Raw genomic sequence first — 24,180 nt, 5'->3', positions numbered from 1 at the left:
GAAAATAATAAATGATGATCACGAATGTCAAAGCATAAGATGTTTTCAATAGTTTTAGTAAAATTGGAGGCAAGTAGAATGAAAGGGTTTAAGATGAGAGATGTAGAATATCTAAACAATGATTCTATGACTGTCAAAGAAGATAAAAGACAGTTGATTCTCATTATTCACAGTAGTTATGTTCTGAGAAGTTGCTGCAAACACTTAGCGAATACTGAATCATTGTTCCTAGGGGAAACACAATTAGATTTCCATGAGCTTCTGGTCAGATTTTCATCAACTGTTCAACACATAACCACATTTTGTGTGTTTCTGTTTAAAGACATTATTTAATATGTATTATTGGTTCATTAACATTGAAATCACTGCCAACAGCGCTGTAACTCATGTCTGAATGATGCTTATCTAACACACATTTTCTCCATAGAGCACCTCACAGCCTTCTTGCACTTCACTTCAGCACTACACTTAGGTACTACTTGAAACAGCAAAATCACCAATAAAACCCACAAAAATGTGGAAAATGTGGCATTAAATAAACCACAAAAAGGACACAAGTCCTTTTTGGTATGAAAGATGAAACAAGAAAGCCCAGCCTCACGTTTTTTCAACCTCAGGTGAGAGTGTATGCATTTGAGTGACTCATTTTTTGCCACTCTGCTCAGGTTCATGAATGATCAGGAAAGCGTCTTGTATATTGATTTTGGGTTCACAAACAAATTTTAGCAAGTATGTGAATTTGCAAGTACAGAATCTACAAATAATGAGGATCAAATGAATCTTTTACTAAGTTGTTTTTGTTCTGGTAGATTTATTTATGGAATCAACTTGAATTTTCTGTAAAATTTTGTAATGGGACCAATCTCTGTTGTTCCATGTCTTCCTCCACAAACAGTCAGGGCCTCAGAACACAAAAAGAAACACAGTGAAGTAAGTTCAATCTTGAGCATTTGTCAGAAGTGTGAAGAAATGTCAGCTGGGTGAAAGAGTCCAGTGTAGCCTACTGAACAATGCTAAAGTGACCAATCCAGAGGTAAAAGTTGGGAAAGGACTATGGTGCGGCCAGTCGTGGATTAAGGAAAGTGGACCCAAAGACAACAGGTTCACTGCATATGTGAGAGAAAAAGCATGAAAAATTGCAAAAAACAAAAAACAAAACAAAAAAACTTAGAAATGAATGGCATACCACTCTATGGATCCAGATTGGTAAGCATACAGAATAGCATGAAATTTTAAAGACCAATATGGGGCTTAGAGAGCACTAAACAGAAAATCTGTCAAATCACAAAAGAAAAATTATAGGGATGTTTAGGGACATACCCAAGGAATCGGTTATCAACCCCCTCTAAGATTTTATCAGCAAAGTGGATGAAGACATAGAGGTCATAGCTGTCATATCTGGCAAAGGCACAAAGTTGACAGTGCTAGCCTATGTACTGGAAAGCAAAATCACAGTTCAAAAAGATGCCTATGCTCTGACTGAGATGGAATAGATTTATTTATTCTTTTTGCTCAAGCCAAATACAGCTTAAAAAAAGAGAAAAAAAAAAGGAAAACTCTAAACATTAGAAATAAAATAAATATAAAAAGATTCTAAAAGATATCCTGGACTTGGAGATGAAGAAACCAGCAACCTCGCAACCTGGCAACAGGTGAAGCTAAAAAGAAAGCTCAAGAACAGCTTTCTGAGGGCCAACCTGGTTGCACAGTGGTTAGATCCAGCATGCTCCACTTCAGCAGCCCAGGTTGGTAGGTTTCGATACCGGGTATGAACCTACACTGTTCATCAAGCCATGCTGTAGTGGTGACCCACATACAAAATAGAGGAAGCCTGGCACAGATGTTAGCTCAGGGCCAATCTTCCTTACCACACAAAAAAAGAAAGAATAGCCTTCTCTTTCTAGCCAAAGAACCAGAAAGAGGGCAACCTAGGAAAACAGAAAACTTTCAGACAGCATCTTCTCCACTCCAGCCAAACATAGAAAAACTGTGGCTCTTCCCTAACCCCCATCAGCAAAGGCCAAGTGAGGAGCTTAGACTTCCACTATTACCAGGCTGTAATGAGGTCCAATCTCCCGCCAGACTGGTGTCAGAGAAGGCTGAGTGGGAAGCCAAACTTTCGTCCTTGCCACGTGGTAACGAAACCCTCCTCATCCTTCCCTGTGGTGATCAGCTGGGGAATAGGGACTACCACCCATTTTAATGAGGCATAACTCTCTCTCCCATAGGGTGATAGCAAAGGAGATCTTGTGGAGAGTCAGGAATGGCACCACTGCCAAGCAGTATTGAGGCCATAGCCCCATGGTCTCAGTGGAGGCCACAAGAGGAGCAATAACAAGGTGTTCCCAGCAGCAACTCTAGTTGCCAGAGTGGCATCAGGGGAGGCCTAGTGGGGAGCCTGAAATTCCACCTCCATCCAGCAGTAATGAGGCACTGATCCCCTGCCAGGTACCAAAAGTGGATGAGTGGGGAAGGAGGTGGCACCTCCCTACCTTCTCCAGTGTCATGTCGGAGGAAGCCTGCTAAAGCAGAAGATTTAAATAAGATCCAGAGACTCGTAACATAATACTCATAATGTCCGGAATACATCTGAAAACCCCTCATCACACCAAGAACCGGGAAAATCTTGACTTGAATGAGAAAGGCAATTAACAGATACCGCTGCTGAGATGACACAGATGTTGGTGTGACCTGACAAGGATTTTAAAGCAGCCATCACAAAAATGTCTTAAAGAGCAATTACAACCATGCTTGAAACAAATGAAAAAAGAAGTTTCAGGAAAGAAATAGCAGATATAAAGAAGACTCAAATTGAAATCTTAGAACTGAAAAATACAATAATCAAAATTAAAAAAAAAAAACTTGCTGGATGGGCTTAACAGAAGAATGGAGATAACAGAATTAAAAATCACTGAACTTGAAAATAGAATGATAGAAATTACCCAATCTAAACAACAGAGAGAAAGGAGTGGAAAAGAAAAAAGGAACAGAACCTCAGGGACCTCTGAAAATTTTTCTACAAAGGGATACTCTAGTCAAAAGCGCTAATAGAGAAATCAAAATGGAATTCTAAAAACAGTTACCACATGATTCTATTTATATAACACTCTAGAAATTACAAAATTTTAGAGATGGAGAAGAGATTACCGATTGCCAGGTGTTAGTGATGAGACAGCGATGGGGGAAGGAAGTGGGTGTTACTATGAAGGTACACCTGTGTGTTGATGAAACAGTTCCCCACTGCAGTGGTGGTTACATGAATCTGCACATGTGACAAAATGCCATAGAACTAGAAGCACACGTTGTATCGATGTCCACTTCCTAGCTTTTATATCATACTATAGTTATGTGATATGTAACCATTGGGGAACACTGGGTGAAGGGTACATGAGACCCCTCTGTACTATCTGCAACTTTCTGCAAATGTATAATTATTTCAAAATAAAAGGTGAAGAAAAAATATGCAGCATGCTAATAGGTCAAATCACTTACCTGGCATGCATCTCTTTTTCCTTGCAAGGAGCCAGCACATAACATTCTAGGAGTTATGGCATTATTGTAAGCTTGAGGCTCATTACAGGTTTTAGTATCTATGAAATCCACCTTTACTTGCCGAAGATGATTTTGACTGTTACCTAAAGGGAAAAAATTGCCTTTATATTTGTAGATATACATATATTCTATAAACCTGAAGAAAGTCTTTCACAACTAGTGGATAAGATGGTGATATAGAATCTTAGGATATATATTTTTTCAGATACAGTAATATTTCGGAAAAGAATTCTTTCCTAACTATTTTCAATGAAAAGTTAGGTGCCTAGGAAAGAACCTCAAGTTCTTTAAGTAATTTCCATTACATTAATAAGCTTAGAAGGCAATTTCAGAAGAGGGGAATGGTGGCTTTATGATTCGCTGGTATTCACAATTTGGTATATTAATAATCCCTAATCTCTTACGTAGTTAATCCCTAGTAAAAAATTCAGGCATATTTACTCTTTCAGACACCTTACCAAGCACCATTACTACAGTAGGAGTGATGCACTTGATAGTAACCTAAGGTGTGAAGGAATTTATGTGTCTTCTAAATGACTTAGTTCACAAGTAAGGCCTGACTTGGCCCAGGTCCACATGACCAACTCACCAACATATTTTGGCATAATGACACCCATTCTTTAAATGTCTCAGAATACCAAACTAGATTACTATGATTTTAGTTTTTCTTGAGATGCTCACCATCACTTTGCAGTGCTCCAAATCCTGTCACAAACATCTCATCACCTGGGTTAAACTTGTGGGATGCATCAGGGAGACAAACTCTGTGCACAGCATTTGTGTAGGGAACAGGGCTAGACAGCTCTGCAACTGAAATATCATAGTCATGTGATGGATATTTGTATTCTTCATGGACAATTATCCTCCGGAGTCCTCGTTGCATTTTCGGAGGCTTTATTGTTACTCCAAAGGAAGCAGTCCATCTGGCTGGGTCCTTATATCTGGGGGGAAAGTATGAAGAAGAAATTTGACTTCACTATGTTATCAATATAATGATTTATGTTAAACTATTTAGTTTGCCAGTGTCAAAATAAGTTTTCTTTTTAAAATTATAGTTTTTATGTATAGAAACAAACTTTCCAATCTGAGAATCAGGATCAGGGGTCAGATGCGGTGGAAATGCCAGAGTGGTGTGTTTCTTAGGATATACATGCCACTCTGCAGGCCAAGTCACCCACTCCAGATCCTAGGGCCTTTTGATATTTGGGGGCATCAGTAACTCCAAGGGACATACGGAAAGCATATCATGTATAGAATGAGAAAACTAAATGTATTCTATGTGCACCATATCGCCTACCCTAAAACAGGAACATTTGTCTGAAAACCAAAAAGGTGACACAATAATTTAACAAAGCATTACTATTCTGTATGCTGTAGCCAGTCTGCACAGGGTCAAAAGGTCTCCATCCTTGGACTATAACTAGTCAACCTTTTCAGTCGTATAATTTGTTACTACCAAATTTCTTTATATTTAATGCTTTCTTACCATGTGGAATTTATACATCAGGGTCAAACCTACAATCCATCTAGCCACTTTCTCTGATAAAGACACAGCAGAGAGATATGGCTCTTCTCTTTGATATCAAGCTCAAAGTCCAAAGATGACTTTAAAATTCCTGTTTCCTTTGAGAAATTATTGTGTATTTATCAATGGATGACTTAGCTACATGTACATTGATGCCATTTCCAGACTATAAAACCTCTTATTAAGGTGTAAGAGTTTTCCTTCCTGCCAAGCCCTGGTGCACATTGCTTACCCCCAACTGTTCTCAAGGTTCAGGACTTACACTCTAAAGCAGTGAGCAGCACCCACAAGCCACGTGTCATTAATTAAAGCTGCTCCACAGCGATGGATCCCATCCCATTGAAGGCTGGCTTGCCAAGGCCATTCACCCTCTTCTACCTCTGTCCCACCGACGATCCTGAGACCCTGTTTTGTAGTTTTACTCCTTCGTGTCCCACAGCCTGCCAAAGAGAGATGATGTATTAGTTAGCAGCTGTATTTAAGTATCAAATCGTGTTACTAGATCTCAAATTTCTTCTACATTGTGTTCCAGTGGTATCAAATATTTTCTCCTGTTCTTCCCTTTCCTTAAACTGTTTTGTGTCATTTATTTAAACTCCTATTCATCTTGTAAGATTTAAATCAGTCATTACCTCCATTGCAATGTCTTCTCTAACAATTCTCCTGCCCCCAAACTGAATTAGTTATGACTTTCTTGACACTTCCATAAGAAAATAATAATATTAATAGTAATATTATTATTATTTGTGTGTGTGTGTGTGTGAAAAAGATTGTCACTGAGCTAACATCTGTGCCAGTATTCCTCTATTTTATGTGGGATGCCACCTCAGCATGGCTTGACAAGTGGTACTAGGTCCATGCCTGGAATCCGAAACTGCAAACCCCAGGCCACTGAAGCCAAGCGCACAACTTAACCACTATGCCACCAGGCAGGCCCCAATAATATTATTATTAATATAAATAATAATAATAACAATATTCTCCATGTGTGCATATACATATGTATCTCTAGGTATGTACATATGTCTCTCTCTCTCTTTATATATATATATATTTATATATATGTCCTTCGACATTGTTTATTACAGGGTTTCTCAACCTTGGTACTATTGACACATTGGTATGGCTAATTGTTTTTGTGGGTGGCCGTCCTGTGCATCATAGGATCCCTGGCCTGTACATACTAGATGCCAGTAGCACCGTCCCACCCCCAACAATGATGATAACCAAAATGCCACAGTGGGGCATGATCCCTTGGGGATCTAAATTGCCCTTGTTTGAGAACGGTTGTTTTAGAATGATGTATTCATGCATTAGTCTCATTTGAGTATGAGCTGCTTTAGACAGGGATTATATCTCATCGATTTTATATCCTTATTGCCCAACACAGAGCTAGCATATAGTAGGTTCCCAGTAAATATTGCTGGCAAGAATATATGCCATTTAAGTAATGGTATTATCCTTTGCTCTGAAGTTTATGAATTAACCAACATTCTGAGCTGACGAGTTGCACATTTCCTTCCATCTTTTAAGAGAAAAGTATTCAGTACTAATTCCATAATTATCGAATGTGTTCTCTAAATCTAAATCTAAATACTCTGCTACAAGGGAAGGGAAATACTAGACTTTTAAAATATGGCTAAAGATATCATTTAGGCCTTCAGTAATTTCATCAATGTATACCCCAACCCTATAATTGCCTGAAATTTCCATAATATGGGATTAATAACATCAAGAAGATTTTATTTATTGTAAAACAACAAGTCTCTAACTCTAGTTGAAAAATACCAATGTACAGATTACTTTTATATCATCTTTAGAAAACTCCTGTAAGAGTTTATAATAGATATCTGCAATCAAAATATTGAAGAGTATTTTTTGCCTCTTCTTTAATAACTGCACAACTCACTTCCACTACACATCCACCAGAGGCACCCATACATCCACTCCAAAGGTCTCCCAAGTTTGTCATTCTTAAGTAATGAAAGGTGCCTCAGAGATAAGATAAGGCACCATAAGCTGTGTACAGATCGATGAACTTTATTCTGACCCTATAATGCCACACAAAGTAAGCCTAAATGATCTAGTGTTAACTTTTTACATTCAAGTGATGCAATTGTAATAAATATATTAAACTTACAGTTGTTCAGAAAGTTGTCCGTTTCTGTATTGTTAATTTCTGAAATATACAGAAAAGGTGAACAGAACAAGGTCAGCACATCAGCATAATGCCTCGAGTACTTCAAATACTAAGGGCTGCTTAATTCCATTATAAGATAGTATCTTTAGGTTGTAAAGCAAGCAACAGTTAATCATAGACATTGTACGTTCATTGCCTTGGGAGAAGGGAGATCTGGACAGTGTTTCTTAAACTTTTGTATGGACAAGAGTCACATAGGGAGCATCTTTATATTGTAAATTCCTGTTTCTTTTCCCAGTAATTTTTATTTAGTATTTTTGTCTTGAATCCCAGGAGTCTGAGTTTTATACCAAGAAATAAGATGCAAGTGGTCTACAGTCTCTTTGGGGGAAATACTGGCCTAAACCATAGTATTCATTCCCCAAATGCAATAATATTTTTATTGACCATTATTTCAGATTATTTTACTAAACTCATAGGCATAGTCCCATTTGTATAACATATCCAAATGGTGTCTCCATAAATTATTGTTCACTCCCATTTAAAAACAATGTTATCCCTTTCTAGGTCTTCTTTCTGCTAAAGTTTTAGCAGGGCAATTTGTCCTCAAATTGTCATTCAACTCTAGCCAATGGTTCCTTAGCTTGTTGACTTCTCATCTATCAGGCCCTAACCCTATGCAAGCACTAAGTCAACCAGCAGATATGTAAAACTCTAAGCATTCAAATTTCCTGACTCAGTATATTTCCAATAACCAAAACTATTCTCTTTGAACATGGCAGGATGAGAGTTCTAAATACAAAAATTTTAATGTTAATTTTTCTTTTAGTATTTAACAGTAATGATTTACTAGAAATCTGTATCCTAGAAAGGCTTCTTTCTGACTTTCTCCATTCAGGTTAATTTTGGGAAAAATGGCAAAAATAAGGAAGAAGTGACCATTTATTCTCAGTAAATATTAAAAACCTCCAGCACTAATCTCTCTGTTTCAATAAGCTGTTCTTCTTTATCTCAAGTTCTTCCTGGAGAAAGTCCTGGCTTTGCATATTGACACTACTGGCAGGGCCGGCTTAAGAGATATGTGACTTATGTATCTACACTGGCTGCTACTCTCGGCATGAACTTGAACTTGGTTTAATGCTTACTGACTTGAAATTCTTAATAATTTTGTCTCATAATTTGTGTTTTGAAAGTGAAGTCCTATAGGATAATGGAGCATGGCATGAGCAGAGGAGATACACACAATACGTGTGTCCACAGGTTCTTGCTGCCCCATTTGCATGTATCATTCACGATACCCCACGAACCCAGAATTCCAGTGGACCTAAAATGTTCAGCAAACTCAAAGTGAGTACAAGATAAATGAGTGATATCTACCACTAAGTAAGCAGAGGGCACTGACAGTCCCAGGAGGTCATGTTTTCTGTTTGAACTAGAACTCGTTTAGAACACAGAAAGAAAGCAATGACATTGTAATAGACCCAAACAGCCAAGGGACCCTATCATATCCTTTCTTGCTCCCATTACTTCTTTATTAGCCAGCAGCTTCTGCTGAAAATAATGACATAGAAGGACCTTTCAGTCTTTCTTCACTTAAGCTGAAGGTAGAGAACATTAGTAAAATTTCACACGTTAAACAAGGGAAATAAAAAACTCTGAGGTAGCCTTGTGTAGTGTTTCTATTGATCTGGTAAGAACCAAAATACACACATGTATGAACTATGAAATACGGTTGAATAATTTTTGTGATTCCACATAGAAGTTAAATACTCTTATATTTGCATTTGAAATCGACATTTCACAGTAGGAAAGTAAGCAGTAAAACGCACACTAGTAATTTAAGACTTTAATTTCTTCACTTAGCATGACATTAATTAGTAAATAAAAATACCATAAGTCAAGAGAGTCCATGAAAGAAAGAAAAGTCTTATATTTTAGTACCTTTAACAGACCTTGCTTTTTGAAGAGTCCCAACATTTTCGTTTTGCACTGGACCCCACAAATTATATAACTGGCTCTGACTAGTGAAATTTCCCTTTCTAAGCAGGTAAGGTGGCTGACCATGGTTAGGTCTCTAGTTAGGTCTGTCAGCTTTTATATTAGTACTTCACTGTTTCTACTCATCCCCTATTCTCTAGTCTCTAGTGCTGCCATATCCAATATTGTATCCACTAACCATATGTGCCTAGTGAGCTCTTGAGATGTGGCTAGTCTAAATTGAAAAGTACTATAAATTTAAAATATATACTAGATTTCAAAGCCTCAGTACAAAAAAATATATATATAAAATACCCCATGAAATAATTTTTATGTTGATTACTTGTTGACATAATAATGCTTTAGATATATTGGGTTAAATATACAAATTATTTAAGTGAATTTCACATGTTTACTTTTACTTTTTTAATGTGGCTACTAGGAAATTTAAGATCATACATGTGGTTTGCACAGTATTTCTATAGACTAGTATCGTTTTAGAGCACATGACTTAGCTCTTAACCAAACTTTTATTTCCACTGAGATTTCCTGTTTCTTACTTTTTAATAATGAGGACCTACCACTGCTTATTTCATCCCCCTGTCCCCCCTCAACACACACAAAAAAAGACCCTCAGACTTTTCAAATTAATTGTAAAATATACCAAAAATAAGTATAAATAAATTATAAATTTTTCGTTGGTTAATGTTCTAAGGGAAAAAGCTATCTATATCTATATCTATATCTATATCTATATCTATATATATCTCAAGATATATCAATGACATTTGGAGGCAAACATGTGGATGGCATGAACTTTTCCACACGTTATACTGAGAAGGTAAAATGTAAGCAACAAGAAAACGAAGAGGAATAAATATACGAAGCCATTTTCTCCATTTATCTTCGGATTCTACAGCTAAAGTGCAAGGCCCAATATAAAATAAGAATCCAGGCCCAGGAGTTAATGACAGGCTTGCATGGGAGGCACAAGGTTAGGGTAGTTTTAAAGACCGATTCAGTCCCAAAGAAATATTCTCTTCATGGCAAGACTCCATAATTAGTGCATATCCAAAAAAGTTTTTAAAAATCAGTGCCCAGGACCAAACTTAACATGGAGCTATTCTACATAAGAGAATTAAACTAAATAAGAGAAATTAACTTACTTTTTATTTCAACTGATTCAGGATTTAATTTAGGAGGCCCTACAGCATCTTGTAGCTTTTGGTGTAGAACACGTTGAATAATTTTATTTATGGCTTCAGGATCCTCAGTAGAGCGAAATCTAAAAATCAGCAGCATATGAGCGAACACTCCATGTTCCTCTTGACTTTGGACCAAAAAGAAAAAGAGGGTTTTAAAAGATATAGTTCTGAATAAGATTTATGGTAATATCACAACACATTTTTTCTTTGTCATTCATTTGAAATATGCACACACAAAAAACAAATCCGTAAGTGTAATTTTAAAAGATCCAATTTGTTTCCTTCTATATTCCTATTGTTTACCACTTATAGAACTTCCAACTCAGCCTCCCTGATAGTGAGCTAGTATGCTCATGATCTCTCTTACTACCAAAGGATGCAGTTAAGTACATGGTTATTAATAGAAAAAGACACTTCTCTTGTCAACCACTCAAAATTGTCAAATATAATAAATGGTGAATATAAAATCGACTCTGGCTTTGGCTTTCAGGCTTAACTCCCAGTGACTTAAATCCATTGATTTCTCCTAAGCAAACTTCAGGCTCTCCTAAATAACTCCTAATCCAAATAATATTCGAAAGCTTGACCAAATTGTATTGACTTCATGTGACTGTATTTTCAGGATGGAGTATTAATTAGCCTTAGTGTTATTTGAATGAGTTACTACCTTGGAATCATCTTTGACTGCCCTTTCTCATGCTCTGTCAGCTACTCTACCTGCTCTTTTTTTTTTTTACATACAATCAGTTCCCAAAGAATCTTACTCCTCACTATACACTGCATCGACTCCTACTCACATAAATTGTCAATGGGAATATAAATTAGAATCTTATTTTTAGAGGGCAGCTTTATTTATCTATTATAACTTTTGATTATACATCCTCTCTGATACAGCATTTCTAGTTTTAGAAATTTAGTCTTAAAATACACTCTTGTTGGGGCTGGCCCCGTGGCCGAGTGGTTAAGTTCGCGCGCTCCGCTGCAGGCGGCCCAGTGTTTCTTTGGTTCGAATCCTGGGCGCGGACATGGCACTGCTCATCAAACCACGCTGAGGCAGCGTCCCACACGCCACAACTAGAAGGACCCACAACGAAGAATATACAACTATGTACCAGGGGGCTTTGGGGAGGAAAAGGAAAAAAATAAAATCTTTAAAAAAATAAAAATAAAAAAAAATACACTCTTGTTTGTGCAAAGAGATAAGTATACATATCTCAATCATAACTTTGTTTTTAAATCAGAAAAATATGTAACAACCCAAGCATGCATCAAAAGGGCATTGGCTAAATCAACCCTGACATATAGTTGTAGTGAAATACTATACAGCCAGCTAAAGAATGAAATAGATCTGTATGCAGTCATCGGAAAGATGTACAAAATAAATTATTAAGAAGATGTGTTATTTATGGGAGTGGAATTATTGGAGAGGGAGTTTTCACTTTCCATTTTATGCAATACTATGTTATTTGAATTTTATATGTTTTTTGTGTCGCTTATGTAATTTGAGGAAATAGGGCTTTAAAGATATTATTGTTATGTATCTCATCCCCTTTCACTGCCTCAGTAGCCCTGTACATCAATTATTTATTCTTTAGTCTTTCTCTTAAACTATTCCTATACTGGCTGCCTAACAGAAACAAAAACAAACAAAACCCTTTCTTTACCCCAGCTGTTCAATTTACTTCTCACTTTCTTATCACAGCAAACCTTCTTGAAAGGATAAATTATATTCTGCCTCATATTTACTTCATTGCAGTCTGCTTCCTACCCTTCCATTCCACGGAGTCTTTTCTTGACACTAAATGACTTCCTCATTGACATATCTAGTGGATTCTTCTCAGTCTTATTACTTGGTCTCTCAGGAGCATTTGTCAATGCTGACCACTCTCTTCTTGAAACTTCTTATCTTTATCATCAGTGGTGCCTCTCTTGTGATTTTTCTTTTTTTCCTGCTCCTTCCCTGTCTATTTCCTGGGTTCTTATTTTAATTCCATCTCTTTAAACATTGTTGTTCTTCAAGGTCTCTTCATCATCCTTTTTTTTTCTTTCATTACCCTTATTCTGAGAAATTCCATTCACATCCACACTTCCCAAAGCTTTGAGTTGATGATGAGAGAATCTTCAGCTCAGTTCCCTTTTCCTCCCCCAAATAATATATTTCAAGCTCATATGGTCCCCCAGTATCTCAACTCAACATCTCTAAGACTGACTTCATATTTCCAACAAACTTGCACTTCCTACTACAGTAATAGAAGAAAGACTAATGAGTAGAAAGGTTACTACAATAAAGAAGTAAACCAATTTGAAAGTGATTTGGAAGATAGAATAGGTAGAAGTTAGTTATTCACAAAGTGTGAGGGGCCCAGGAAAAGGAGGAGTGTATGATGACTTCCAGGTTTACCATTAGTGTGATTGGGTTTTCCTTGAGTTAAGGAATTTTCTGTGGAAATCCCATGTGGAGATGTGCATGGGTAGGCATATAATTCTAGAAAACAGTTTAGACTGAAAATAGAAACTTGGATTTCAATAACCTATGAAGCCATGTGAGTGGACGAAATCTTCTTGAGGGAGTGAAAATTTAGGGATTGGAGAAGTAGAAACAGATCCAAGAAAGAATAATATTTCAAATGCCAGAGAGTACAGAATTTTCGGGAGAAAGTGGTCAAAGTAACACCTAAGAGATGTCAGCTAATTAATAGACTGAGAAGTAACTCTTGGAGGTTTTGTCATTGAAATAATATTGGAAACAGTTCTTATCCTATTTTTGAAAAATACAAATAATTTGTATTAAGACAACATATTATTTAAGATCCGCACATGGCATTTTGCTTAAAATGTTATGCTCTGAACTCATACTTATTGCTGATTGATGATCAGATCTGAAATCTTAAATATTTGGAGCAGAAAGAGAAATATCTGTAATAGAAGAAAGTAAAGAAAACTGATACGAAGGAAAACCAACAGGTGAAGACAAACCTCATCCACTACATTATTTTACGTAGGGCACTATTTGCTAGTAAGCCAAGGGATGTGGCTTTCGTCCCGATTTGTGCCGATTAGAGTTTCCCAAGATACAATTCTATAACATAGCCACCAATAACACCTCTGTCCCTTGCAAACATCTTGCAAATGCTTTCTTTTGGATTTAGAGAATGAGTAAGTCACATTGTAACCCATGATTTATACAGAACAAGTGCCAAATGAATGTCTGTTGAATTGAATTACATCATATTATTAACACTTCAAGCGGTATTTATAACTGACCAGGTTAACAGCTTTAGCTTTAAACAGTATTCAGAAGTCAGCATTTTAGATCTACATACCTGAACTTGATAATTTGAGACTTGAAAAAATCTTCCCTCAATGAAGATTTATGAAATGCATTTTTCACCTGTTCCAGAAATATCCAAAATATGTCAGTAAGAAGAATTTTCTGAAATTCTGCAAGTTAATTCAAAGCTTAAAAACATTTTTTAAAATTTAAAAGCAAAACACATGGACTGACGTGTCAATTGAGGAATCTTGAGTCCTTTTGGTATTCTACTCAGTGATTTCAACTGAACTCTGTCTTAGGAATTATAGGAGCTGGGGAACCATAGTTTTCAGGGGTCAAGAATGACCTCTGCTGTGTTACACTGAGAAAGAAAAAAAAAAGAGAATAAACATACTGTTTTTTGAAAAGTAAGGGTAAGCATTCACACCCTGAGATATAGATTTTTACTGTAGGTAGACAAAGGAAATGAAATAATTCTGCCAAGTGATAGCTGGGTCATAGAAAGGAGTGCAGGACAGTGTCACATGGTTCCCAAACCTGGTGAAAGATTTGCCAAATACTCTGGCATAAGCTGCGCCCAATTCAGCACTCAAAATGCTCTTAGGAAGGCCCATGTGAGCTGGCATACTTAGCCTAACATGTCCTATAAGGTTTACTCTAATAAGGTGGAAGAACATATTTTGTAGAGATATTTCTTACTACTATAAGTAAGAATTCTAGCCAACTTAAATTTATAAATTAGGAATCAAGGCAAAGACGTCAAGTGTTTCTTGTTTTCTGTGTCCAAGTGGATATTTACCACACACAGTTACTACAAGCTGGTAATTGATTGACAGAAACAATCAGCCTTTTTATTCTTTCTTATGTTTCATTGACTCTTGAGTCTTTGCACTCAAGGACAGTAACTTCGATTCTGAGACAAATCAGCACAGTACAGATGAGTCCTTTAATGCCAATATTCACTTGGAAATTTTTATTTAAGGGCTTCTTTAATGAAATAATTTCAAAATTACTATTAATTTTGAAGGGTATTAAAGAATCCTATCTATATTCATTTATATTTGTCAGTCTGGATTTTATAAAATTTATTTTAGTGAATGGCACAAAGAACCAGGAAAATAGTTGCATCTTTTCTTGACATTTTTAGTTCCATTTCCTTTCCTTAGAGAAGAGCTTACTCATATATTTCCTGATTTGGTGGTTGAGTACAAATACAACCAGGATTTAACCTCTCCATCAGCAAGACATCCACATTCTCAAGCTTATATTCTACCAGGCAGCTTTCAGGAGGGTCACTGCCATTCTCTTCTTACTCAAGATATTGCAAATGGAAGACAACTTGGAAATTATCTAGTCTAATGCCTTAATTTTCACATAAGGAAATTTGTTCAGAATGGTAAAGTGATTTGCCAAATGACACAACACTAGATAGTAGGTGGTACTAGAATGAGGTGTCCCAACTCCTGGTGTAGGGTGCTTTTCATCACATCATACCACTAATTGCCTCACAGACTATCAGAAAAAGTCCCAATTGTTCTCTAAGTAATCTGACAATGATGAGAAGTCATCACACAGGCCATTGCTGTTTTGGCCTATACGACTAATTTTTCTACTTTTTAAAATATTCAATTTATCCCTCAGGATGAATGTTGATGCCTTAAGGTTAGAGATGAGTATTCATGGATTTCCTATAGACTTATGTACCAAAAACTGGACCAAGGTTAGATATTTTTTAATACTAAAATACTACTAAAGTATGTTTCTGAATAGTTTCAATCTTCTGGTCTTTTGCTCAAGTTCTCTTCTTTAGGAAGTCTAGGATACAACAATCATTTTGGGGTTCACTTTCACAGTCTCAGAATTTCTGCATTCTGCTAATCAAAAGTGTAGCACTAGCTAAGGAAGGGTGAATAAGAGGGACAATAAAAGAATGACTGAAGGTCACTTGGTTCAGCCCTGAAAGACATACTCTCGAAAGTCATCTACCGTCAGTTTTGTTTTATCTCTCTCACGTAGGGCCTCTTCCCATTTTGCAAAGATATGCAAGATCAGTTGAATGGATGTTTCAGAAGCTAAGGTGCTAAAAATTATGGAAAAAATGATAGCATATGCCCTAGAAATGGAGAAAAAAACACTTACCATTGATTCAATTTTCTGGCTCATTTCCGTGAAATTTGTAGAAGCCTCTTTTCCAAAGTCATCATATAGTTTGTCACTTGTAAACGACAATGTGCTATAGTAATTGTAGGTCTTCCTTTGATCTATAAGGAAAGAGGCAAAAACCTTATCTGATTTTATCTGATTGTGTAAAGTATCATCATTTCTCCATTTGATGGTTGCTGCAAAGACTGAGACAGTAAAGAATGTCCCTACCCAGGTCATCATTTCCATCAGCCTGCCCTGAGCTTCTTGGTTATCTCAGACTAAAAGATAACAACATTCATCATCGAAAGATTTAGGGTATAAAAGCAGTAAGAAATGCTTGGTGTTCCTGTGGGTTAATTAGTCATGTGTTATCCATTCCTAAATAAACCACAAGGAGCAGCAAGTCACGCCATCCAAGCATACAAACAGAGATGGATTCAGAAGCTTCCCAAGAATAAATGCATTTTTATATTCCAAAAATAGATTTTTCCCAGTTCAGTGAACTATGCATCAATTCAGGTGACAAGACTCTAGTGTAAGAAAATTTATTTTGGCTAGAGAAGGAGATGAGGACAGGGATTAAAACGTTAGGGGTTCAGAATATAGAAGTTTAGGGAGCTAGAGCTGCCGCCTGACATAACCTTCCAGGAAAACTACTTAGTTTCACCTGGTTCCCTTGTCATCCATTTATTTTCTTCTTCCAGCCAAGGGATTGTCTTATCTGCTTCCTTAGCCTTTGTCTACACTTTCTGCATCCAGTTTAAGCAGCCCACATTTTTGGCCTGCAAAGAATTAATGCTGCATAACTTTTCGTCTACCTTCCTGTACATGAAGCAAGCACAGAGCTCTCCAAAGACATTCAAAAAATATTAATGCTGACTACGTTTTCTGTGAGAGACTGTGTGAAGCATTAGGAATGCAAAGGTGATAAGACTATTGTGAATGGTTATTATAGGAAAATAGAGCATGCCTCACCCAGTCTCAATTTCTCACCTCTTCTCTCTTTCTCCTCATTCTTTCCCTCTTTACTTAAACCCCAGAGGAAAAGGAAACTAACATTGGGCACCTATGTCTCAGATATATTCACATATCTCATTTAATTTACAATAACCCCATGGGAAGGCAGTATTATCCACATTTAACAGATAAGGACCACAGTCTCAGAAATGTAAATAAATTCCCCAACCTCAACATGACATAGCTAGAAAATGTAGAACTGGGTTTCAAGCCAACGTCTAACTCCCAAAGTACAAGCCTTTTTTTTTTTTTTTTTTGGCAGAGAAGGATTTACCCTGAGCTAGCATCTGTTGCCAATCTTCCTCTCTTTTATTTCTCTCTTCTCCCCAAACCCCCAGTGCATGTCTATATATCCTAGTTGTAAGTCCTTCTGGTTCTTATGTGGGCCGCCACCACAGTATAGCCACTGACATATCGGTGGTGTGGTTCTGCAACTGGGAAACAAACCTGGGCCGCCACAACAGTGAGAGTACCAGACTTTAACCACTAGACCATCAGGGCTGGCCCAGCACAAACTTTCTTTACACGCCACTTCTTGAGGTGGGAAAAAACCAAACCCAGTCATTGAAGCTATAGGAGAAAGCTCTCATTATATAAGAGTTATGCAAGAAAAACTATTGGTAAATTTCAAAAGAACATCATGGCTGTTCAAAGCATTTGGTGGGACAGAGAGGGAAGCCACCAGTGAGACTCTGACAAGGCCTAGGGTGACACATAGAGGATATGAGTGGCAGGCTGGAGACACTGAAAGGTCAAGGTCTCCCAAGTGAGGGACTAGGGAGGTTTTGCCTTCCTCACCTCCCTTTCATTAAATGGTCTTGCCCTGAATGGCCAGTGTGACCTGAGATGCAGGCAGGTCTATGGCAATATGCCATTTTCAAGTAAAATGTTTAATTTATTAAAATATTGACCAATAGTTTACATTAGGTCTAAAGTTGGGCCCAAGATTCTGCATTTTAACAAGCTCCCAGAAGATGCTGGTGCTGTCGTATCTAATCACACATTGAATAGCAAGTTCTAAAGAGGAAGGGAACAGACTCTTCCATGTCCTTAGACCTGTTGATTTTTTTAAATTATTAGATTGAATCATTTGAAATTGTCATTTACATAGGTCAAAAATGGTCAAATACAGGCAATTTCATATGCTTCAACCAGATGAACAACTTCTCTACAGTCAATATTTTACTTTGCTTGATGGACTCAAGCAGGTCACTAAGTGTCAAAACATATTCCCATTTGCCATAATTGTATGGCAGGTGTAGTTGTTGAAAAATATTATTGGGAATATTAACAGAAAAGTAAGAGACATAAAGATGAGCATGAGCTTGCTAATAATTTTCTAACAGGTTTGTGATTCTATAACCTACAATGATGTTGCTCATAATAGATCTACCTTCTGTTTTTCAAATCACAGAGGGGACAGAAATGTAGCCCCAAAAGCCACTGAGCACAAACAGCACACCCAAGTCCATGCTGTCCTGGGCTTTATGCCAAAATGATGTTTTTCCAAGTCTGATCACCTCCATCTTTGTCTATTTCTGTAATAGTTTTGTTTGCTTTTGTTTGGTTATCTAGGTGTGCCAGCTCCCAAATGCTCATGTGCTATATCCACACTGTTTTTAGTTTACATTCTCACATGGAGGGCATGTCACAAATATGACAGTAACAATCATCACAGCAATCACTGTTTATTCAAGTGCGTTGTGTGGGCAGTGGTAGTTGTGTGGTCCGTATTACTCAGCTGATTATCCAAACAATAGGACCCAGGAACAGGTTAATGGAGAAATCTTGCCAGGTTCTCATTGTATGCATATGAGTAAGATGTGTAAGCCTTATATCACTTGGCTGGGAAGATGCAAAGGAAGAATAGAAAGGAAGATTTTCTCTCCCCAAGATAATGAGACCCTTAGCATTGCTAGGAAGTCCTTGTGAAGTCAGACAAATCAAAGTATGCCCCAAGAAAATGCCATAGGTATGATTCATCCATTTTTATTATTCATTGTTCAATAAACATGAAGTATCTAACATGTGCCAGGATCCTGCTAAATTTTGAAAATACGAAAGTGAATAAAATATAGTCCTAGTCATCCATGGAGAGGAATAATGATGCTTACAACATAACGGGACTAGGTATATTCAGAACAGAACTGTAGAACTGTAAAGTTATTTTAGCTGTTCTTTTTATTAAAAACATGCTCCAGAGAAATCATCAAAATGCAAATACTCCAAATTAAAAGATCAGCATGTGGACAAATTCTATCAAAAAAAAATCTTTACTTTAAACTGCCCAGAAATGATCCACCTTATTTGGGAAATTCAGATTAGACTTGTGTCTGCTGGGAGAAGATCATCAATTTACAGATCACTATTTCTCTTATCAGGAAAGCATCTTATGCAAATTCCCAATAAAATTAGAATCAAATGATTAGCTTCTTTGGTTACAGGGTCTTGAACATCAAAGCACCATCTAGTCACTAAGGGAGATACTAAACCAATAGGTCATAGTGAAGTCAACTAATTAAAACCTAAGGCAGAGTAGAAGGAAACTTCAGAAGGGTAGTTATACCCTGGAAGAACAGTTCTGAAGTACCCTGGGGACTTCTCCAATAACAGCAGTGTTCATGGTTCATCTAGCAGTGAGGTACCTGATTACCACAGAGTGAATCTCTTTCTAATTAACCTTCTCAGCATATCCTGTCCTCTTTAATTGCCTGCAATATATACCAAGATGAGATTTAAAATAACAGAAATAGGCACTTATTCAACAATATATCACTATGAGCATTTTTCCAACTTACTAGCACAGAATAGAGCCTACTTCTCTATGATCCCTGATTGTGTAATTAATTTATTGGACCATCAGGATTTCAGTGTTGGAATTGTTTTAAATCAAGGTGATTGCCCTATGACCTCAAACCACTCAAGTTACTAGACTCTAGCTCTCATATAGTCTTCCTCTAATTAAGACTTGATTATTGCATATTAATGAAAACTAGCATGTTATTTTTCAGCAGGAAGTATCACTACATCAAAGATAGAAGAAAGAATCTTTCTTGGCTTGTAAGGATTAAACAAGAGACAACGCAGGTAAAGAGTTCCTTGTACCAGCTATGCAAAAGAAGTTTAGTAATGAATGAATAAACCTGAGGCAAATCAAAACAGGAATGTACATGAGGAAATATTTTGGTTAAATCATGATGCCAGGGAAGTTCATACTTACTATATCTCACATAATGAACGATGAGTCCAATGCACACCACCAGCACAATTAGAGATATAAAGGTGATGAGGCCAATAACCCAGGGCTCCAAACAAGTTCGCTTCCTGGCCCTCACCACAGCTGGTCTGAGAAGAAATCAAATAGGTGGATTATATCACATTGCACGCTGCGCCCACTCCCTAGGTAAAGCAGATATTTCTGGGGAATTCAAGACACTCAGTTTGATGGTAGAGTATGTACTATTTTGGTTTAGAACACACCCTTGTTCTAATCCTGACTCTGGTTGCCTGACCTTAGGCAAGTAATTTGACTTCTTTGTGCCTATAAAAACGAAGATGATAATGATAGTACCTATCTCATAGGATTGTTGTAAGGATTAAATGATTTACTATATGTGAAGTGCCTACAACAGTGCCTGGCATGTAGAAAGTGCTATGTTAAGTGTTAGCCTATGATTTATTGAGCCAGCTATGTGCAGGATCCTGAGTTAGGCCCCGTAGGAGCTTCGAAATGTTTAAAGCCTGTTTCTACCCTTTATAATCTTAAACAGCTTATGAAATGTGTTATAACTTGAACCATACCAGGTTCCAGATAGAGTTTTTAATTCTATTCTCCTTCTATTTTTCTGATTTATTTCCAACCAAACTTTGAGGATATACGTAAGAGACAACCAGAGTCCTCTTCTAAAGAACTGGAGTGTTTGAGCTAATATTTACCTCTAAACTTCAGTGATGCTGCAGGAAATCCGTTCTGCATGAGACTCCCCAATCTCTCCCATTTGTCCTGCCTTCAAAAACACATGTTACTGAAAAGTGTTGGTCAACCTGATTTTTCATTTGGTTAGTAAAGTTGCTGTTCCCTTGTGTTATATTGGTTGCCAAGCAAACTCAAAAGCTAGATAAAATGAAATAATAAAGTTAGAGTTGGCTAAGGAGTTTGAATACAATGCTGTTATTTTAAATTTCTTGAGGTATTTATCACGCGGGTAGATTCAGTGGCCTGTATTCTTATCTCCAGAGCTCTGGTGCATGAGGACTAGGGGAAAGTGTGGTGTTATCATGGAGGAGCACTGAGGGTTGAATCAGAGTGAAGAGAATTCTGAGCCCAGCTCTTTCCTTTACTAGTTTGGACAAATCATTTAGACTCTGAGCTAAGTTTCTCCATCTGTCATTATGAGACAGAGTACCCATTCTGTCTAAAGCACGTGTTGACTGTGGGACCCAGAATAAGATCATGAATGTGAAAACTTCTTGCAAACTGCAAAGCATTTTGCAATAAATAATTTTTGCTTACACAAATCGAGCAGACTCTGTTTCCTGGTGATAGAAGACCAGAAAGTGATATTATCACTTTGGTCCCTGCTGCACCGTCATCACATGCAGCTGTGCCTCAACACTCGGTTCTGTGGGAACACTGTTACAGAAATCAATAGTGTTATCTTCTCTACATGACTCTGCCCCTGCTGAAGGCACTGGGGTGTAATAGAAGGCTCCAGCGACTCTACTTTGTCTCCTCCCATGTTCCTGTGATTTTCCCACATGGTCGTAGTCAAGGAAACTTCATCTTCCTCTCCAATCTCTTTCATCTCCAGTTCTCCCTTGAGTAGGATTCCAAACACCTGTTCCTAGAATGGCAATTACTGCAATATGAAAAGACGTCTCCACAGGGAGCTTATTTTTTTAGGTGCAGATGTGCCTAAGAAGCCTAAAAACTGATTCTGGTTCCTTCATCCCTGAATGCTTTCTGTTCACCTGTTGCAGAAGGAAGGAGATGTGTGTAGCAGACGGACACAAAACTTTTGGGGGAATATGAGGAGGTAAGGGATTCTCAACTAATGTCAAAACATACTGGGTGAAGAATACAAATTCGTAACTGTAGGAAACACAATGTAATTTTCAAAAGTATATGATTGCTATATAGAGTTGTGAAAAATAAGAAGTTCTATTTGTTCCATAATAATTTTTAATCAAAACAGAAAAGTAAAACAATGCAGCCATTAAATTGATGAGGGAGAGCTACATGTGTTAATATGCAAATGGCCAATAATATATTGTAATGAAAAAATGTTGCAGAATAGTATGCATTCTATGTTCCACTTTTGTAAATAAATAAAACTATATATGTATGTGCATAGCAAAATATAGAGAGAGACACAAAATTGTTAACAGTAAGAAGTGAAATAATACAAATAGAAACTTTAATTCTAATTTATGTAATTTTTTGTGTTATGGTGGATTTTTCTTAACAAGAAACATCATGGTTTGTGAATTAAACAAAAGAGAGACAAAGAAAAAGAGAGAGAGAAAAAAAATTTACAGCAACAAAAAATTAACAAGGAAGATTAGACATGTCTTTTCGTGGAGTTCCTATCACTACAGTATCCAAGGTACCCTGGTGTCCTCCTTTGCTGACCCCCACCTTTCACAACTATTTTAGTGATGCTGTCTTTGGTGGCTTTAAAGGATGTAAGAGGGAAGGCATGGGACAAACAGAAAAGAGAATCCATCAAAAACACTTTGAATAAACAATTAAGAAAGTATGCTTTTTAAGTCCTGCCACCAACTTATTTATTATATAGTTTTGTACCAGCAGATTCAATTCTCTCTCTTACTTCCTCCATGTGAAAAACAGAGATAATAATTCCAAACCCTCCCCTACCTGATGAGCTATGTAGAGATAAAAATGATAAAGTATTTTATTATTTTGAGCTTCCAAGTATAAAATCATTTTATAAATAGCAAGGACTATTATTATCATTATTTTAATTATTAATAATAATGGTAATGACCACATTACTGAGATGTTTGTCAATTGAAACATTATTTCTTGCCTTCCCAGTGTGTATGGCATTCCTTTTCAAACTGATTCATTCTATTTCTTAATTACTTTTTTGTTGCTCTCTCAGCAAGTGATTCAATACTGAATTGCTCCAAATTTGATGCAGCAGAAGTGTGCTCAAAAAAATTAGTAAAATGGAAGAATAAATCAATTTTACATATTAACAGACACATATGTAATTAACCCCTTCCTGCACATAAACCCTCGTCCAATCATAACGGTGGCCTTTTGAAACTTATCTGAACTGCCTCATGGAAAACCACCTTCAGAAAGACTGGATGAATCCTTAGAGCTTCAATGGTATCAAATTCCTTTCTTTCTATGATTTTTCTTTTCAATTTGGGGACATATGTGAGTAGACAATGAGTATAGCAGGTAAATATAACAAGTGAATATAGCAGTTAAAATATGGGTACATTTGGGGCCAGCCCCGTGGCCGAGTGGTTAAGTTCACGTGCTCCACTTTGGTGGCCCTGGACTTCACCAATTCAGACCCTGGGCACAGACATGGCTCTGTTCATCAGACCATGCTGAGGCAATGTTCCACATAGCACAACCAGAGGCACTCGCAACAAGAATATACAACTATGTACTGGGGGGCTTTGGGGAGAAGACCAAGAAGTAAAAAAGGAAGATTGGCAACAGATATTAGCTCAGGTGCCAATCTTTAAAAAAAAAAAAAGTACATTTTTATAAGCCCCAAATTGCCAGAAGACAAGTAATATGTCCAGAGTTGCATTATCATTACCACTTCTTAATGTGTCACTTTTAGAATAGCACTAAAAAGGAAAAGCAGCAGCAACAACAAAAAGGCAAGGGAAACAGAATACTAACACAAAGAAACCTCATGGCAAGCAGGGGAGAATAAGTCAAGACTCATAGTGCTTCAAAGGAAAGTTTACCAGAACCAACCCCTTCATAACACCACCGCTATGGACTGATTCACAGTGGATCTCAAACTCTTTGCTCATTCTCTGTAATGGTGAGCTGCACTGATATTCTTAGTTCACGTGTTTCACCAGCGCAGTCCAGCTGAGCAGTTTCAATGAACACGTGCACATATGTATAAAGCTGGGGGTGCCAGCCAAAGCATTATTATCAACTACTTAAGCCAGAGGTCAGCAAACTTTTCTGTAAAGATCCAGGTAGTAACTATTTTAGGCTTTCTGGGCCACACATTCTATGTTGCATCTACTCAGCTCTGCCGTTGTAGCACGAAAGCAGCCATAGACAATACATATACAAATGAGCATGGCTGTGTGCCAACAAAACTTTATTTCTGTACAC

The 24,180-nt window shown here is 37.1% G+C and overlaps 1 protein-coding gene across 2 annotated transcripts in view; it reads right to left on the bottom strand.

Annotated features, from left to right (window-relative positions):
- LOC106843224 (transmembrane protease serine 11E-like) overlaps positions 1 to 24,180 on the bottom strand; it is a 39,702-nt gene that overhangs the window by 4,371 nt on the left and 11,151 nt on the right. Inside the window, exons 2-10 of one of the 2 annotated variants that reach the window (XM_070505735.1) lie at positions 20,772 to 20,842; positions 20,056 to 20,180; positions 15,813 to 15,934; positions 13,723 to 13,790; positions 10,361 to 10,524; positions 7,218 to 7,256; positions 5,340 to 5,517; positions 4,234 to 4,493; positions 3,493 to 3,635 (exon numbers count right to left, since the gene is read on the bottom strand). In XM_070505735.1, the coding sequence (XP_070361836.1) occupies positions 3,493 to 3,635; positions 4,234 to 4,493; positions 5,340 to 5,517; positions 7,218 to 7,256; positions 10,361 to 10,524; positions 13,723 to 13,790; positions 15,813 to 15,836 (876 nt within the window). In that variant the 5' untranslated portion in view covers positions 15,837 to 15,934; positions 20,056 to 20,180; positions 20,772 to 20,842. The remainder of the gene's footprint in view (positions 1 to 3,492; positions 3,636 to 4,233; positions 4,494 to 5,339; positions 5,518 to 7,217; positions 7,257 to 10,360; positions 10,525 to 13,722; positions 13,791 to 15,812; positions 15,935 to 20,055; positions 20,181 to 20,771; positions 20,843 to 24,180) is intronic. The other variant, XM_014860177.3, reaches the window with a different exon arrangement.

This window comes from Equus asinus, chromosome 3 (genome assembly GCF_041296235.1).
Source record: "Equus asinus isolate D_3611 breed Donkey chromosome 3, EquAss-T2T_v2, whole genome shotgun sequence".
Lineage (NCBI taxonomy): Eukaryota > Metazoa > Chordata > Mammalia > Perissodactyla > Equidae > Equus > Equus asinus.
The sequence above is the reverse complement of the archived record's forward strand: the minus strand, read 5'-3'. Positions and strand labels throughout refer to the sequence as shown.